The sequence below is a fragment of the Leucoraja erinacea genome, unplaced genomic scaffold (genome assembly GCF_028641065.1).
Source record: "Leucoraja erinacea ecotype New England unplaced genomic scaffold, Leri_hhj_1 Leri_380S, whole genome shotgun sequence".
In the NCBI taxonomy this organism is placed as follows: Eukaryota; Metazoa; Chordata; class Chondrichthyes; order Rajiformes; family Rajidae; genus Leucoraja; species Leucoraja erinaceus.
The window spans coordinates 1,613-19,219 of record NW_026576281.1 but is presented as its reverse complement, the minus strand read 5'-3'; the positions used below and the strand labels follow the sequence as shown (position 1 = coordinate 19,219).

The window sequence follows — 17,607 nt, the reverse complement described above, 5'->3', positions numbered from 1 at the left end:
GCAGCATCTATGGAGCGAAGGAAATAGGCAACGTTTCGGGCCTTCATCACCCCTCCTCCACCATAGATGAGGCTATCACCAGGGTCTCTTCCATACCCCGCAACACTGCACTGCTCTATCTCCCCATCCCCCCACTCGCAACAAGGGCAGAATCGCCCTAGTCCTCACCTTTCACCCCACCAGCCGTCACATACAACAAGTAATCCTCCGTCAGTTTTGCCACCTCCAATGTGACACCACCACTCGCCACATCTTCCCATCTCCCCCCCGTCTGCTTTCCACAAAGACCGCTCCCTCCGTAACTTCCTGGTCAATTCTTCCCTTCCCTCCTGCACCACCCCCTCCCCGGGCACTTTCCCTAGCAACCACAAGAGATGCTACACTTGTCGCTTTACCTCGACTCCATTCAAGGCCCAAAGCAATCGTTCCAGGTGCGATAGAGGTTCATCTGCATCTCCTCCAACCTCATCTATTGCATCCGCTGCTCTAGATGTCAGCTGATCTACATCGGCGAGGCTTGGCGATTGTTTCGCCGAACACCTCTGCTCGGTCCGCAATAACCAACCTGACCTCCGGTGGCTCAGCACTTCAACTCCCCCTCCCCTTCTATATCCGAGCTCTCTGTCCTGGGTCTCCTCCATGGCCAGAGCGAGCAACACCGAAAATTGGAGGAACAGTACCTCATATTCCGCTTGGGGAGTCTGCATCCTGGGGGCATGAACATTGAATTCTCCCAATTTTGTAGCCCTTGCTGTCTCCTCCCCTTCCTATCTCTCCCTCAGCCCTCGGACTCCTCCTTTTTCCTATCTTCTCCCCGCCCCCCACCCCCTCTCAGTCTGAAGAAGGGTTTCGGCCCAAAACATTGCCTATTTCCTTTGTTCCTTTTGAGTTACTGCAGTAGGTGTGACCTTCTTCCCATGATGCATTTCCCCCCCAAGTTTCAGCACCAATCACCAGGAGACTGGTGCCGCCAGTCCCCCTCAAATAGGGGGTGGCGCCAGTGGTGCGCGCCGTGCGTGTTGCAGAAGTCACGGTACAGGGACTCTCACCCTCCTGCCCTTCCCCCCTCCCTTCAAGCACTAGTAATTTTCACGCGTTAGTAATGTCCTGTTTGCCAGCTTGTTGACCCTCTGTGTTCCCCTCCTGCAGGGTTTAGTAGCCGTTGCTGTGGACGGAGAGACAGGGACGTGAGCGGCCATTGAGGGTGGCCATCGGCTCGGGTGTGCGAGCTGAGATTCGAAGGGGCTGAGCTTTCACATGACGGGGCACAACAAGGAGAAGCATTATGAGTGCGACGTGTGTGGCAAGGCATCGCAGACCCCGAGCGAGCTGGAGAAGCACCGGCGGGTGCACACGGGAGAACGCCCCTTCGAGTGCTCCACCTGCGGCAAGGGCTTTGCCCAGTCATCAGGGCTGCTGCGTCACGGGCAGGTGCACAGCAGTGAGCGGCCCTTCACCTGCTCTGACTGCGGTAAAGGCTTTAAGTCGTCGCCGGACCTGAAGGCGCATGGACGCCTGCACACCGGGGTGCACAGCAGTGAGCGGCCCTACACCTGCACTGACTGCGGCAAGGGCTTCACACGCTCCGACAGTCTGCTGGGTCACCGGCGCACACACACTGGCGAACGCCCCTACACCTGCGCACAGTGCGGCAAGGGCTTCACCCGCTCCACCTATCTGCTGTCCCACCAGCAGGTGCACACCGGCGACCGTTTCTTTCCCAGGCCCTTCAGCTGCTCCGACTGCGGCAGGGACTTCACCCGCTACGAGAGTCTGCTGCGGCACAACCGCGTGCACACCGGCGAGAGGCCCTTTGGCTGCTCCGACTGTGACAAGAGATTTGCCCGGTTGTGGGGGCTGCGGGTGCACCGGCGGGTGCACAGCAGTGAGCGGCCCTTCACCTGCTCCGACTGCGGCAAAGGCTTCAAGTCGTCACCAGAATTGTTGATGCACAGGCGCTTGCACACCGGCGAGCGTCCCTTCACCTGCGCCCAGTGCGGCAAGGGCTTCACCCAGTCCAGCAACCTGCTGTACCACCAGCGGGTGCACGCCGGCGACTGTCCCGTCCCCAGCCCGGTGTGAGGAGTGCGCTTTACCATGGCCACCCACGCCCTGACTCACCAGCGCGTGCACACCAGTAACCAGCCCTACGACTGCCCGTACTGTGGTGAGACGTTTGACAGCTCCTGGGGGTTGCGGCAGCACCAGCGGGCTCACGCCCGCGAGCAACTGCTCCCACTGCGGCGAGCGTTTCAAAAGCCCACGGAGGCTGCTGGAGCACCAGCGGACACACACCGGAGAGAGACCCTTTGTGTGCACTGAGTATGGCAAGGGTTTCACTCGCATGTCCAGCCTGTGGCAGCACCGTCGTACCCACAGCGGTGAGCGTCCCTTCTGTGGTAAGGGCTTCACCCGCCTTGACCACCTGCTGGAGCACCGGCGAGTCCACACCGGCCAGCGCCCCTTCAGCTCTGTGGCAAGGCCTTTGCCCGCTCCTCCAGCCCTCTGGCACACTGTTTTCGGTAGATACAAAATGCCGGAAGGAATGGGTAACGTTTCGGGTCGAGATCCGCTTCAGTCTCGACCCGAAATCTCACCCATTCCTTCTCTCCAGAGATGCTGCCTCTCCTGCTGAGTTACTCAAGCATTTTGTGACCTTTTTTGTAAACCAGCATCTGCAGTTACTTGTTTTAAACCATTCTGGTTAACCATCTTTGCACCTTCCCCGAAGCCTCCACATCAGTCGTGTAATGCAGTTACCAGAACTGTATGCAATACTCCAAATGCCACTTGACCAATGTCCCCTAAAGCTGCACATATACATTTGTCTCTCCTTATCTCACACCTTTTTATTTCCTTATTTTCTCTCGCCTCCGTCACTTCAGTCATCTGCCGATCACCCCTCATCTTGTGTTAACATAGTGTCAGTCTGAAGAAGGGTCCCGACCCGAAATGTCACCTATCCATGTTCTCCACAGATGCTGCCTGACCCGCTGAGTTACTCCAGCACTCTATGAAACGTCAGCTATCCATGTTCTCCACAGATGCTGCCTGACCCATCGAGTTACTGCAGCACTTAGTGTTAGAGTCATAGAGTGATACAGTGTGGAAACAGGCCCTTCGGCCCAACTTGCCCACACTGACCAACATGTCCCAGCTGCACTAGTCCCACCTGCCTGCGTTTGGTCCATATCCCTCCAAACTCGTCCTATCCATGTACCTGTCTGTTTCTTAAACGTTGGGATAGTCCGAGCCTCAACTACCTCCTCTGGTTGCTTGTTTCATACACCCACCACCCTTTATGTGAAAAAGTTATCCCTCAGATTCCTATTAAATGTTTTCCCCTTCACTTTGAACCCATGTCCTCGATTCCCCCACTCTGGGCAAGAGAGTCTGTGCATCTAACTAAATTGTGTTCCATGCAAGATTCCAGCATCTGCAGTTTCTTGTGTCTCCCTCACCTATATCCAACTATCAATTCTGAAGAAGGATCTCTACTTGAAACGTCACCCATTCCTTCTCTCCAGAGATGCTGCCTGTCCTGCTGAGTTACTCCTGCATTTTGTGTCCACCTGTCACTTGCCAGACTTTGTCCAGCCCCCATTTCTCTTTTCCAGCTTCCCCCACCCTCTCCAATCAGTGTGACGAAGGATCCTGACTCAAAATGTCGTCTGTCCATTCCTTCTAAAGCAGTGGAGGAACTCAGTGGGTCAGGCCACATCTGTGGAGGGAATGGAATCTAAGGCGACCACTCCCACCTCTCCTTTCCAACTTTCTCCACCCCCACACCACGCAGTCTGAAGAAGGGTCCTGACCTAGAATGTTTTCTATCCATGCTCTCCAGAGGTACAAGTTACTCCAGGCGATTGTGTCTCTTATTGTAAACCTGCATCTGCTGTTCCTTGTATCTCGACTAGGCGTGCACCTCTCCCGACACTTGCACTCGGTCCGCCAAGGCCTGCTGGATGCCAACCATTTTAACTCTCCTTTCCTGATCTTTCTGTCCTGGGCCTTCAATGCCAGAGTGCCAACGCAAACTGAAGGATCAGCACCTCATAGTAGGTATGTTACAAAACCTACCTGAATCGTCATTGGGAATCTGCCCTCAGCCATGTCCGCGATTTTGGCGCTGTTTGGAGGGGGCGGGTTTAAAACGCGATTTTTACTAGGCTGTACTAATCGCAGATGTTCAGCCTAGTAAATCATTAACGAAAAATCGCTGCAAGACCCGGTCGCAAAAGGTATTATTAGTTTTATAGGCCTCGATAATATAGTTATAATAGTTTTTAAATTACTCTCTGATTCCGCAACCTCTCGCAGCCCCAGGGTTTTATAAAGCAAACAATTAAAGGTATGTACCTTATTTTTACATTAAATGGGGCATATATATAACCCTGTAATTAAAGTTATCTATAGCGAGTAGTTCATTTTGGGCTCTTTATATCCCGCAGTATTTTTCTGGGCATTTGAGGGCAGTAATCCAGCGCGATGCGAACGTTCTAAACCAGCGCGTTCACAGAAACCCACTAGAAAGCCGATTTAAATGGGCATTTATTTACAGCAATTGAACACTAAATTCCTTCCATTTGGCCTATAAATTAATGTAAATTAGATATAAAAATCATGTTATATTGTGAATTATTTGTGAATAATCTTTGGACATTTAGGCTATTTAAAAATGTTAATCTTTCCTTAAGAAATGGGCTTTTATCCAAGATCACAGCTTTTTTGAATGTCTGATCCAAGATCAATTTCCGAGCTCCTGGGCATCCAAAATGGAGTGAGTATGTGACCACTTTTTTAAAGATATGAAAGTGAATTTGGTGTCAGTTATGCTTTATCATGCTTAAATTGCAGCCTCATGTAACATTGCTACTCATAGACCAATGACATGAACATTAAATTCTCCAAAGTATGGAGACACCCCCCCCCCCCCCCCCCCCCCCCACCTAATCAGATCCTGGAGTCTGTCCCGACCCCATCACTTTTTTCAACATTCTCCCCCAACTGCCATCAGTCCAAAGAAGGGTCCAGACCCAACACATCGCCTGTCCATTCCTCTCCATATTGCCGGTAGAACTCAGCAGGTCAGCCATCCATGGTGGGAAATGGACGGAGAAGTGTTCCTAATATAAGCCCACTTGGCCCTGTCGAGGATGTGGTGTCCATTCTTGGGATGGGATGCAAGGTCATCGACAGCCCCCCCCCCCCCCCTCGTGGGCCATCTTTTCATCGTTCCTCAGTCTTCACTGACGAAAGGCGTCAGGATTAATCCGGAGTCACCGCTTCCCGTCCCCAGCTGTTCCCCCACAACTCCGAACAGTGGGATCTCGCTCCCGCCGTTGGATGTCCGCAAGACTCCGGCTGTGGTAAACAAGGGCTTCTGCCCGTTAACCCGCTGGAGCCAAGTTGTATTCCAATGAAATAAATGTCTTTTTAAGCACAAAAAAAATAGATCAACCCACAAATAATCAGCGTCGTCCCATGATAAGCTTTCCTCCATATCTAAATATATATTACTAAAACTCTCATCGTTGTTTAAGAACTGCAGATGCTGGAAAAATCGGAGGTAGAGAAAAAATGCTGGAGAAACTCAGCGGGTGAGGCAGCATCTATGGAGAGAAGGAATGGGCGACGTTTCAGGTCAAGACCCTTCTTCAGACTGATGCCGCAGGGGGCGGGAAAAAGAAAAGAAGTAGGAGGAGATAGGACTGTGGGAGAGCTGGGGAGGGTGAGGGGGACGAGGGAGAAAGCGGGAGGTATCTACCAAAGATACTAGAGCAAGAGCAAGATGGTCCACTCGGCGAAAAAGCCGTAGTAGGGCATGGGTAATTTTTTGCGCCATCTTGGGAATCGTGTTTGCGATTACCGTTGTGCTCCAGTATCTTTGCCTGCAAGTACAGAGCACGCAGTGCCACGTTAGTCATGCCAGCGCCGCGTTATTTATGCCATCGCCCACGCATTCATGTTATTATATAAAGGCACATTAATTGGGGTCCCCATTATAATCATTTTTGTTTATACACAAGTCTGCAGCCGTGATTAAGCGATTCGCGTCAGCTTGCACCATAGCAACAGCGTTCCTAGCTCCGACTAAGTAATTTTTCCCGAGTTTGGACCATGCAATTAATTCCTTGTGCAAACTTTTTTGAATGGGATTACAGTGAAAAATGCACGCACTCTGGGAGCGAAAATGTGGGACGTTTCCCCGATCTGTCCTTGGCTGCTTGCATTCACTCATAAGTTCTCAAGAAGGAACTCCTGGAGCGAAGGAGAAACTCAGCGGGTGCAGCAATAGGCGACGTTTCGGGCCGAAACCCTTCTTCAGACACGTAAGAACTGAATAAGTTCTTATCTATTCATTTAAGATTGAGAACATATAACGTAGATATATTTAATTTTGTGATCATAAATGGAAAAATGGAATTGAAATTTTGAAACAAGCATAATTTAGACAACATTTAAATGATTTAATTGGACTTCAAAAAAATCAAGATCATGATATATGTTAAATTCAAAACTAAACTATGGTAGCAATGTACATTATTCATATCTAAAGCTAGCACTTCTGTATCAGTATACACTACACTAATATTCAAGATTTAAGATTCAAGAGAGTTTATTGTCATGTGTCCCAGATAGGACAATGAAATTCTTGCTTTGCTTCAACACAACACAATAGAATGAAAAAATATATTGTTCATAATAGTTCATGGATATCTTATTCACAATATTAGGATTTCATAGAGGGGGAGAGAGAGAGAAATTGAAAGAAAACGGTTTCTCAACAAATAATTAGAAATCATAAGAAACTAGAGAAATATATACATTATTGCCATAGAGGGAGTGCAGAGAAGGTTCACCAGACTGATTCCTGGGATGTCAGGACTGTCTTATGAACAAAGACTGGATAGACTTGGTTTATACTCTCTAGAATTTAGGAGATTGAGAGGGGGTCTTATAGAAACTTACAAAATTCTTAAGGGGTTGGACAGGCTAGATGCAGGAAGATTGCTCCCGATGTTGGGGAAGTTCAGGACAAGGGGTCACAGCTTAAGGATAAGGGGGAAATCCTTTAAAACCGAGATGAGAAGAACTTTTTTCGCACAGAGAGTGGTGAATCTCTGGAACTCTCTGCCGCAGAGGGTAGTCGAGGCCAGTTCATTGGCTATATTTAAGAGGGAGTTAGATGTGGCCCTTGTGGCTAAGGGGATCAGAGGGTATGGAGAGAAGGCAGGTACGGGATACTGAGTTGGATGATCAGCTATGATCATAATGAATGGCGGTGCAGGCTCGAAGGGCCGAATGGCCTCCTGCACCTAATTTCTATGTCTATGTTTCTATATATATACATATATTTCTATTTATATACATATATATTACATATATATATATGTGTGTTTTTACTAGGTACAAAATGTGTGACATCATACATAAAACAGGTTCACAAATAAATTATTTCAACACGATTCAGATGAATCAAAAACCGTCAGCGGCAGTATATGACAGGGAGAGATAGTTCATGAAGTTTGAGAAAATGTCATTAATGAACAAAATTCCTTGTTTTTTTACTTTATTTTTGGTGTCCACCATAACAACCGTTACATAATTTAGAAAGTCATGTTTTTCTAAAGCATGATAGCTGATTTCTTCCCTTTTGCTGTTTTTCAACATACAAATGTACTTTCTTGCTATAAACATGGAGTATGTGACCAAACATACTTGTTATCTACTGAAACATGCGCACGTTATACATTGTCCAAGTGGACACCAAAATGAAATTAGCTCCTGTTTCTTCCAGTATTTCTTTTATTTGTCATTTCCTTCTCATGTTTTGAAGAAACGTTATGGAAGTAATTGACCATACATAATAAGAGACTGCAGTTACATAATTTGATGGAAATATAACTACTGTAAAATGCTGGTGTTACGCATGTGATGGTGGACACCAAAAATATTCACTAATTTTGGCATGCAGCAGCTTTTAGAGAATCTTGATATTAACGTTACTTTCTGCTCCTAATTTCATTATCTATTGAGCTCTTCAAACTAGAAAATTTTCAATCTCCTTGGGAAATTCTTTGGTCTTAATGTACCATTGTGGAGTAACGGTGGTTACTCTAAAATAGGGTGGACAACAAGAGTAGCCACTGTTACACTCTTTGAAATATGGCCATTCAGGGCACTTAATGTCAAATTCATCAAATGTTTTGCTTAGTACTGTGAAACATTCATCTCTGCAAAGCAACAAACCTGAAAATATTTTGAATTATAATGAAATGAATGCAGAAATTGCCTCTTTATTTCATTGTGTCAAAGCATGTCACATTTTTGGTGTCCTATAAAATGGATATTTTTGAGATAGAAACTGGTTGAATCAGGGAATTAATTTAATTCCTAACTTGATTTTATCTCTACCATCTCGTGCACATTTGAGTAACAATCCCTGAAAAAATTAACACCATACTATTTGAAACAGTGATAGGACAATTTTAATGTTCTGTGCTGAAATCTCTACAGTATTGTAAAACATACTCATATATATGTATCATATATTTTATTTCAAAAAATAGGTTGAGGTAAAAATCTGAAATATATAAAGACAGAATATTTACAAACTTGCACAAGTGGTGATGTGTTTCCATCACCATTCTATGGCAAAGGGAACACAAATAGGCCGTGGGTTTTAACGTGAATTGTAACAGGTTTGTGTGCAGACAGGAGGGTGCTCTGTTCCTCCCCCCCACTTGCAGCCTCACCCCACCCCACCCCTTTCTCCCCAGCCTCTGTCTCTTACCCCACCCCTCTCTCTCTCTCTCTCCCCACCCTCTGTCCCTCCTCTCCCCACTGTCCCCATCTCTCCACATCCCCATCTCTCCCACAACCTCCGTCACCCCCACCCTCTCTTCCCTTCCCTTCTTACCACCTCTCATTCTCTCACCCGATTTCTCTCGCACTCCTCTCTTTCTCCTCCCCAATCTCCACCACCCCCTCCCATCCGTTTATCCCACCTCCCATCTCCCTCTCCCCACTAGTCTCCCCCCTCCCGTCCTCGTCTCTCACGGCTCTGCAACGTGTTTATATGCAGCAGCTTCTCCATGTATTTACAGCGTTGACGACAGATTTGTTGATGCTTAATCCATTCCTTGGGGCGGCGGGGATTCCAGCGCCCACTCCCGGGACACACGGGTCAGGAGGAAGGGGCTAGCAGCGCCTGGCCCGCGAATGGCCACCACCACCACCAGGCTCAGGAGCAGACCAACACGAAGCTCTGCGTGGTGACCAGCCTTAGCTCTTCCTGGGGACCGCTCTGAGCTCTCACTGAATCAGTCTTAGCTCCTCGAGGAGGAAGAGTCTGCAGGGCAGCTCCGTGTGGAGACTGAAGATACAAACAAAATGCTGGAGTAACTCAGCGGGTCAGGCAGCATCTTTGAAGAGAATGAATGGGCGATGTTTCGGGTCAAGACCCTTCTTCAAGGGAGAGGGAGATACAGAGATAAGGAAGTGTAAGGTGTGAACGAGACAATGGGGATGGAGGGCAAGGAAAATGTAGGATAGACCATTGTTGGAAAAGTCTGGCGAGTGATAGGTGGATACTGGTGAGGGAGGGGTGGTGGGCGGAAGGGTGGAGTAAGTGACTAAGGCTGGGGGTGAAAAGTAGACAAAAAAGAAATCAAATAAGGAGGGGAAGGGTAAGGAGACATAGTGCAGAAACAGGCCATTCGGCCCCACACATCAATGCTGACCAAGATGCCCCATATCTTGTCACAGGTTTAGGCCCTTCGGCCTATCAATATCAATGTGACCGCCAAGTACCTATCCCAGGATTGAGCAATGCAGGACAGGAAACCTTCATCCCATCTAGTTGGTAGTGATCAATAAGTCTAACCCAACATTGAGCCATGCCGCAAGGAAATAGGCCCTTCAAGTTCATGGTGACCGCCAATAACCTATCCCAATATTGAGATGCACAGGACAGGAACAGGCCCTTCGGTCCATCCAGTTGGTAATGTCCCATAAGGCTAATCTTACATAGAGGTAAACAGCAGGTAATAGGCCCTTCGGTCCATGGTGACCAAGAAGTATCTATCCCGACCTATCGAGAAATGCAGTACAGGTCAGGCCAATCAAGCTGGCTGGCGGCTTTCACAATTGAGGGTGCAGCGGGCCCAGAAGGGAGGAGAGCGAGGGTCGGGAGGTGAGGGATGGGTGACAGGGGAGAGAGGGGCGTTGGGGGATGGAGGGTTGGGGAGGGATGGATGGGGGAGCGGAGAGAGGGGCGATAGGGGGGGGGAGCAGAGGTAGATGAGGATGGGGCAGTAAAGGAGAGAGGGGGGAGGGGAGCAAGCCTTGGCATCCGCCTTCCCCAGCAGCTTCTTGGGCTGTGTCCAGAGGAATAGTCGGCGGCTGTGCTTGGCCGGCCACTCCAGGTAGGTTTGGAGTCGAGGATGCGGTGGAGACCCGAACCAGAGGCCGGCCATTTAGGACTGAGATGGGGGGAAAAAAATGCACCCAGAGACAGGGTTTGGGAGGCCATGGTAAAGTGCTGTCCACACACTGGGCTAGGGAAGGGACGGTCACTGGCGTGCACCCGCTGGTGGGACAGCAGCCTAGAGGAGCGGGTGAAGCCCTTGCCGCATTGAGTGCAGGTGAAGGGCCGCTCGCCGGTGTGGGTGCGCTGGTGCACCAGCAGGCTGTCGGAGCGGGTGAAGCCCTTGCCGCAGTCACTGCAGGTGTAGGGCCGCTCCCCGGTGTGTAGGCGCCTGTGCACCATCAGTTCCGAGGACGACTTGAAGCCTTTGCTGCAGTCCGAGCAGGTGAAGGGCCGCTCACTGCTGTGTACCCGCCTGTGCACCCGCAGCCCTGACAACTGGGCAAAGCTCTTGCCGCAGGTGGAGCAGCCATAGGGCTTCTCGCCCGTGTGCACTCGCTGGTGAATCTTCAATTCCTGCGCCGTCTTGAAGTCCTTGCCGCAGTCGGAGCAGCCAAAGGGCTTCTCGCTGGAGTGCACCCGCTGGTGGGCCAGCAGCCGAGTGGAGCAGGTGAAGCCGTTGCCGCACTGGGCGCAGGTGAAGGGGCGCTCGCCGGTGTGGGTGCGCTGGTGCACCAGCAGATAGGTGGAGCGGGTGAAGCCCTTGCCGCACTGGGCGCATATGAAGGGGCGCTCACCGCTGTGGGTGCGTTGGTGCACCAGCAGGCTGTGGGAGTGCGTGAAGCCCTTGCCGCAGTCGCTGCAGGTGTAGGGCCGCTCCCCGGTGTGCAGGCGCCAGTGTCCCTTCAGTTCCGTGGACGACTTGAAGCCTTTGCCGCAGTTGGAGCAGGTGAAGGGCCGTTCGTTGCTGTGTACCCGCTGGTGCACCTGCAGACCGGACGACTGGGCAAACCTCTTGCCGCAGGTGGAGCAGCCATAGGGCTTCTCGCCTGTGTGCACCCGCTGGTGAATCTGCAGTTCCTGTGCCGTCTTGAAGTCCTTGCCGCAGGTGGAGCAGCCATAGGGCTTCTCGCCCGCATGCACCCACTGGTGGACCTTCAGGGCGTGCGCTGCCTTGAAGCTCTTGCCACAGTTGGAGAAGTTGAAGGGCCTCTCGTCGGAGTGCACGCGGTTGTGCTCCAGCAGGCTGTCATAGCTAGCAAAGTTCAAGTTGCACTCCAAGCAGTCAAAGGGGCGTTCTCCCGTGTGCACCCGCTGGTGGATCTGTAGTTGTCTTGGGCTCTGCCAAGCCTTGCCACACACGTTGCACTCATAACGCTTCTCCTTGTTCCCAGCCATGTGGTCCTCCATCGAAGCTCAGTTCCTCGAAGCTCAGCCCGCACACCGAGCAGATGGGGGAGGGGCTCACCGGCACCCTGGCCACGCTCAATGGCCGCTAATGTCCCCGTCTCTCCGTCCACAGCAACGGCTTCTAAGCGCTACAGGAGGGGAACACAGAGGGTCAACAAGCTGGCAAACAGGACATTACTAACGTGTCAACATTACTAGTGCTTGAAGGGGAGCAAGAGGTGGAGTGAGGGAGGTTGGGATGTGGAGGGGAACGGGTGGAGGGGGAGAGGATGAGGGGAAGGTGGGTGGAGTGAAGGGAGGAAGGGAGAGGTGGTGAGGAAACGGGGAAACGGGGAGGGAAAGTGGGGAAGGGGATGAGGACGCTTAAAGTAAAGGGAGGGACATTGTGAGGGGAAAAATAGTTGGTGAGGGGGAGAGGAGGAGTGAGGAAGCACATGGGAGTAGGGGGGTCCGCGCTGACCTGGGGTCAACGAGCATCCGGGCACCGCGTCGAGCCGCCCGCCCACATGTCCGCCAACCAGCCACCCTGCGTCATGACGTACTCCCGCCACTCGCACCTGACATCACCACCAATCCGATGGGGACTGCCGGTATGGCGCTGCTGGTGATTGGCTCTGAGTCACATGGGGGCGGCATGAGTGGGGGGAGGTAAGTGGGGGCAGTAAGTGGGGGGTGAGTGCAGGGGGGGGGGCGGGGGTGAGTGGGGGAGGGGCAGTGAGTGGGAGGGGTAATTTGGGGGTAGGGTGGGTATGGGATCAGTGGAGGGGTTGTAAGTGGGGGTGTGAGTGGGGGAGGGGGTGGGTGGGGGCGATGCACCGCACCAACTTGGCGGTGCCGAGCTGCCTACCCGCACATCTGCCCGCCCTGACGCCACCACCTATCCGAGGGGGACTGCCGGCCCCGCCCCTTGCCATTGTTAATTGAGAGAAGGTAACAACTAATTAAAAGTCTCATCTTGACCACTTCCTGTCTGCGCTGTATATTGATTTTAGGAAAAGTGCTACCCTGTATCACTGTGATTATTTGGCCATTTTACTCACAGTCCTCCGCTGAGCAGGCCCTGAGGATTTATCCCATCGATGAAAAATAAAAAAGTTCTGAGTGTTTAAAAAATCTTGACTTCCGGTGGCTGCTATAAAGCAGTGAAGGCAGCTGCACTGATCTCTCCTCCAACCAAATCGTGTTTAAAGTCGACTCCCATGCCAGGATCGATTTAAAAACTCTTACATTACATTACGATTTAAAAAATTCCTGAACGTCGAGGGTACTGATTCTATCAAATGGTGCTGGTGGATTCGGGATTTAAAACGATTTTATCGGTAAAAATCGGATGAAAAAGAGAAGAGGTCAGAGAGGACCCAAGAAGACTACAATCAGTCTCCAGCTCCAAAAAGCTCTGGATGAGTTTGAAACCACTCCTGAACCCACTTTTGAAAGTTTGGAAGAGGAACTGCAGCCTCAACAACCAACAAAGCGATATGACTGCGAGAAGTGATACAAAGGAGAAAGAAATGAAAAGCTGGGAAGAAACGGTAAGAGCTAATATTATTAAAGACATTACTAAAGATCTTCAGAAGCAATTTGCCAAAATGAACTCTACAATACAGAACAACTTCTCCACTATGGAGGACAATCTTTCTAAGAAAATTGATAATAGCTGCGGCGAAGTAAAAGAGCTTTATGTAGCCCTGAACCAGCAGTTTAAAGATTTGGAGTCGAGGACTGCGAAGGAATTGGAAAGTATGCAGAGAGATTATAACAATAAACATGACTCCCTGCTGAAGCAATTAACAGACACCGAAAATTTGATGGAAGAGATGGAGGGTGAAATGGAACAGATGAGCCATGAAATAACAGGTTTGAAAAAACAACACGATATGAATTGGGAGCTAACGAATAAACTGAATGAGAAACATCAAGATTTAGAAGCCAAATCAAGAAAGCAAAACCTGAGAATAATAGGAGTTAAAGAGGGTGCTGAACACGGCTTTCAAATGCGTGATTTTATCACTAATCTACTTAAAGATGTTTTCAAACTGCCAGAAAAACCAAAGATAGATGTGGCTCATCGAGTGGGTCGCTTCCAAAAACATGTTAGTGCTTCACCAAGGCAAATTATCGTAAAGTTCCTCGACATTTCAACTTTGGAAAATCTATTAAAGAAGATACCCTATGGAGAAAATCTTACATTCGCTGATAATATCGTAAGATTCTACAGGGATTATCCTCGGGAAATTCTGGCAAAAAGACGCGAGTTTAAAAGGGCAAGCAGTGTTTTATATGGACATTCTGAAGTTCATTATGGTGTGATCTATCCAGTGAAAATGCTAATTTTGTTTAACGGCAAGCAACGCTCATTCACGGACCCAGATCTGCTTGCAAATATGCCCAGGAGATTTTAAACAAAATTCAAGGAGGAACAGAATAATAGCCATTTATCTGTGGAACTTGTTTTTTCTGTTTCAATTAAGACACTAGAACTGTTCAGTCGGTTACCAGACAGGCTTATCTGGCAAGAATGTGTTTTTCAATAACACAGGCCAAATTAAATTTCTGAACTGAAAGCACAGATCGCTCAAGGTCGCAGGCTCGTTGCCAAGTCCTTCAGCCCTGAGAACTATGAGTGTCCCCTTTTGAAATGGCCATGATATGATACATCTGTCCAACACTATATGACCTATTATTTACACATATAACATAACTAAACTAACTAACTAACTACTTACGAGCAATAAACTCAACTAACGTTAAAGGCGTAATGTACTATACTAACACGACTAACTATATAGCAGGAAGGATGGGGGAGGTTAGACATATATTTTAAATATTAATTATGAATTAACTAACATACAGGTTAATGAAAAGTGTAATTATTGACGAGGTAATTTAACCCATAATTACTTTTATTTTAGTCCAAATCTTCTAGCTTCTCTTTTATTCTATTTTAAACTGTTCAGCTATTAATTGACCTGATATGATAATTTTGGTTACAACTAGAGGGAACCGACTAACATTGGGTCACACTTTAATAGCCCCCCTAAGGCCCAGTGCATAATCTCATCGGCGGAGGTCAATTTAAAAACAATCCTTGCTACCATTGGTGGCTTTTTTGTAAGATATCGCTTTTTTGAGAACTTACACTCACTTTTTTTGTTTATTCACAATTATGTGTTGTATGACTTAGCAATTTTTATGTACACTTTATGTTATGTTTTTCTCTTTCCCTTAATTATATTTAATAGTGTCAGGAGATGTAAAACTACTGCAGAAATTATGAAGGACAACTCTGGAATCGGGATTCCGAGATACTTGGCTGCATCACATGAATCATACAGTCTGGTAATAATAGCCAATGCAAGATAATAGTTGAATAAATATCGGAGGTCTCACTTTCTGTAGTTGGAACATCAGAGGTGCGAACGAGCCAATTAAAGAGGGGTAAAAATCTGGCACAATTAAAATCATTAAATATGGATATTGCTTTCCTCCAAGAGACACATTTGAAACAACAAACTCAGATCAGATTAAAGGCAAACTGGATACGTCAAACCTATTACTCCTCATTCACCTCTAAAGCAAGAGGCACGGCCATTATAATTCGGAAGGGTATACCTTTTAAATTAAAGAAATCCATATCTGATAAAGAGGGAAGATACGTTATAGTCACGGGAGAAATTTACAATACACCATTAACTATGATAAATATTTACGCGCATAATTTTGATAACCCACAATTTTTTAAGAAAATAATAGATTTAATCGCAGAGCATAATTATCAAAATATAATAATGGGGGGAGATTTTAACTGTGTTATAGACCCATACTTAGATAAATCAATAAAGGTAGGGAAGCGTCTTGTTAAAACTAAGACCTGTGAATTTTTAAATACTTATGTAAAAAATAACAACATAGCTGATGTTTGGAGAATAGCAAATCCAAGTGGTAGGGAATACTCATTTTACTCATCAGTTCATAAAACTTATTCACGAATTGACTATTTCTTATTGGACACAAAATTAATCCCTTGTCGGCTTCGGAAGCCGCGGTCTCTGGTAAGGAAGCGGCCGTTCCACGTGGCTCCGCCGCTGAGAGGACTCTCCCAATGCCGGGGCAACAAATGAGGATCAAACGGGATTTGTACCTAAGAGACATTCATTTAATAACCTGAGACGTCTGCTTAACATAATGCACTCTCACACACCTCAAGAACAAGAGTTATCTATCATTTCATTGGACGCAGAAAATGCGTTTGATCAAGTAGAATGGGATAATATGATTAAAGTATTGCAAAAATTTCAAATGGGAGAGAACTTCATCGCATGGATAAAATTATTATATAACAAACCCACGGCTAGAATATTAACTAATAATATACTATCTACGAAATTCCAATTATCAAGGGGCAATAGACAAGGATGTTCATCATCACCGCTGTTATTTGCTCTGGTAATTGAACCTTTATTGAACCTTTAATTGAACCGAGGAAGATTGCTCCCGATGTTGGGGAAGTCCAGGACAAGGGGTCACAGCTTAAGGATAAGGGGGAAAACCTTTAAAACCGAGATGAGAAGAACTTTTTTCACACAGAGAGTGGTGAATCTCTGGAACACTCTGCCGCAGAGGGTAGTCGAGGCCAGTTCATTGGCTATATTTAAGAGGGAGTTAGATGTGGCCCTTGTGGCTAAGGGGATCAGAGGGTATGGAGAGAAGGCAGGTACGGGATACTGAGTTGGATGATCAGCCATGATCATATTGAATGGCGGTGCAGGCTCGAAGGGCCGAATGGCTACTGCACCTAATTTCTATGTTTAGCTGAAAAAAATCAGAACACACCCGGATATTTACGATTATAATACAAAATATTCAAATAACATAATATCTTTATATGCAGACGATGTACTACTGTATATCACAAAACCCCAAATCAGTATACCAAACATATTAAATCTAATTGAGAACTTTGGATCTTTCTCAGGATACAGAATAAACTGGAACAAAAGTGAAATTATGTCGATAAAACCGAAAGACTCAACACATCTCTTGAAATTCCCCTTTAAAATAGCCACAGAAAAATTCAAATATTTGGGAATTGAAATTACTAGAAACTATCACGCTATGTTTAATGCCAATTTTACTTCGGAGTCACGTGAGTGACTTCGTGAAGAAGCCCGCTCAGGGCGCAGGCGCGGCATTACGCCCAGCAGTGCAACAGCGGCGGCAGCTGGAGTCAGGCTCTCCAGCTGCACTTTAAAACGGACCGTCAGGTAAGTGGACGGTGCGTTGGGACTAACCGGAGGAGAGTTGGCGTTAGTGTTTTTGCAGAGCAAAATGTCTCAACGCAGGAAGCTCCCTCAGAAAACTGCCCGTGCTCTAACTCCACCGGAGGAGCCTATTCCAGCGGGGCAGCAACCGGCAGTAGTACGGCTCGAGGAGCGGTTTGCAATCCCTGAGACCGAGCCGGTCCCAGTCACGCCAGAGCCTGCACGGCGGGCTGGGAAAGCAACCCGGAAAACTAATCGGCCGGTCGACTCCGACTCGTCGGAGGGGGAAATGTCCTCCCCAAAACGGAGGAGAGACAACCGCCTGAGTTGCATTCAGCAGCTCTTGGAGGGGATGGTCTACCGAGAACAGCAGCGCTCTCGGGCAGACAGGACAGGCGCCTCCTCCATAGTGTCGAGTCCGGCACTTCCCTTTGTAACCTCAGACCTAGAACTGGAGGCTAGCATTGGTGACCAGGGCAGGGCTGGTCTGGAAAAGGGGCAGGCGGAAGGAATCGGGAGTGTGCAGGGTGTGCAGGAACAGGAACAGCTGCTGGGTGTTGTGGA

General features: G+C 48.2%; 2 protein-coding genes across 2 annotated transcripts; one reads left to right on the top strand and one right to left on the bottom strand.

Moving 5' to 3' along the window:
- Positions 1-1,257: 1,257 nt before the first annotated feature.
- LOC129693664 (gastrula zinc finger protein XlCGF8.2DB-like) lies at positions 1,258-4,684 on the top strand. The gene has a single exon (XM_055630448.1). It carries the CDS (start codon positions 1,258-1,260, stop codon positions 2,080-2,082), a length of 825 nt encoding a protein of 274 aa, XP_055486423.1. The 3' UTR covers positions 2,083-4,684.
- A 5,122-nt stretch (positions 4,685-9,806) lies between these two features.
- On the bottom strand, positions 9,807-11,803 carry LOC129693661 (zinc finger protein OZF-like). The gene has a single exon (XM_055630445.1). It carries the CDS (start codon positions 11,780-11,782, stop codon positions 10,097-10,099), a length of 1,686 nt encoding a protein of 561 aa, XP_055486420.1. The 5' UTR covers positions 11,783-11,803; the 3' UTR covers positions 9,807-10,096.
- Between the last annotated feature and the right edge of the window lie 5,804 nt (positions 11,804-17,607).

Excerpts from the sequence above, each read along its gene's own strand:
- LOC129693664 (XM_055630448.1), top strand. The coding sequence starts at position 1,258 with ATGACGGGGCACAACAAGGAGAAGCATTATGAGTGCGACGTGTGTGGC.
- LOC129693661 (XM_055630445.1), bottom strand. The coding sequence starts at position 11,782 with ATGGAGGACCACATGGCTGGGAACAAGGAGAAGCGTTATGAGTGCAAC.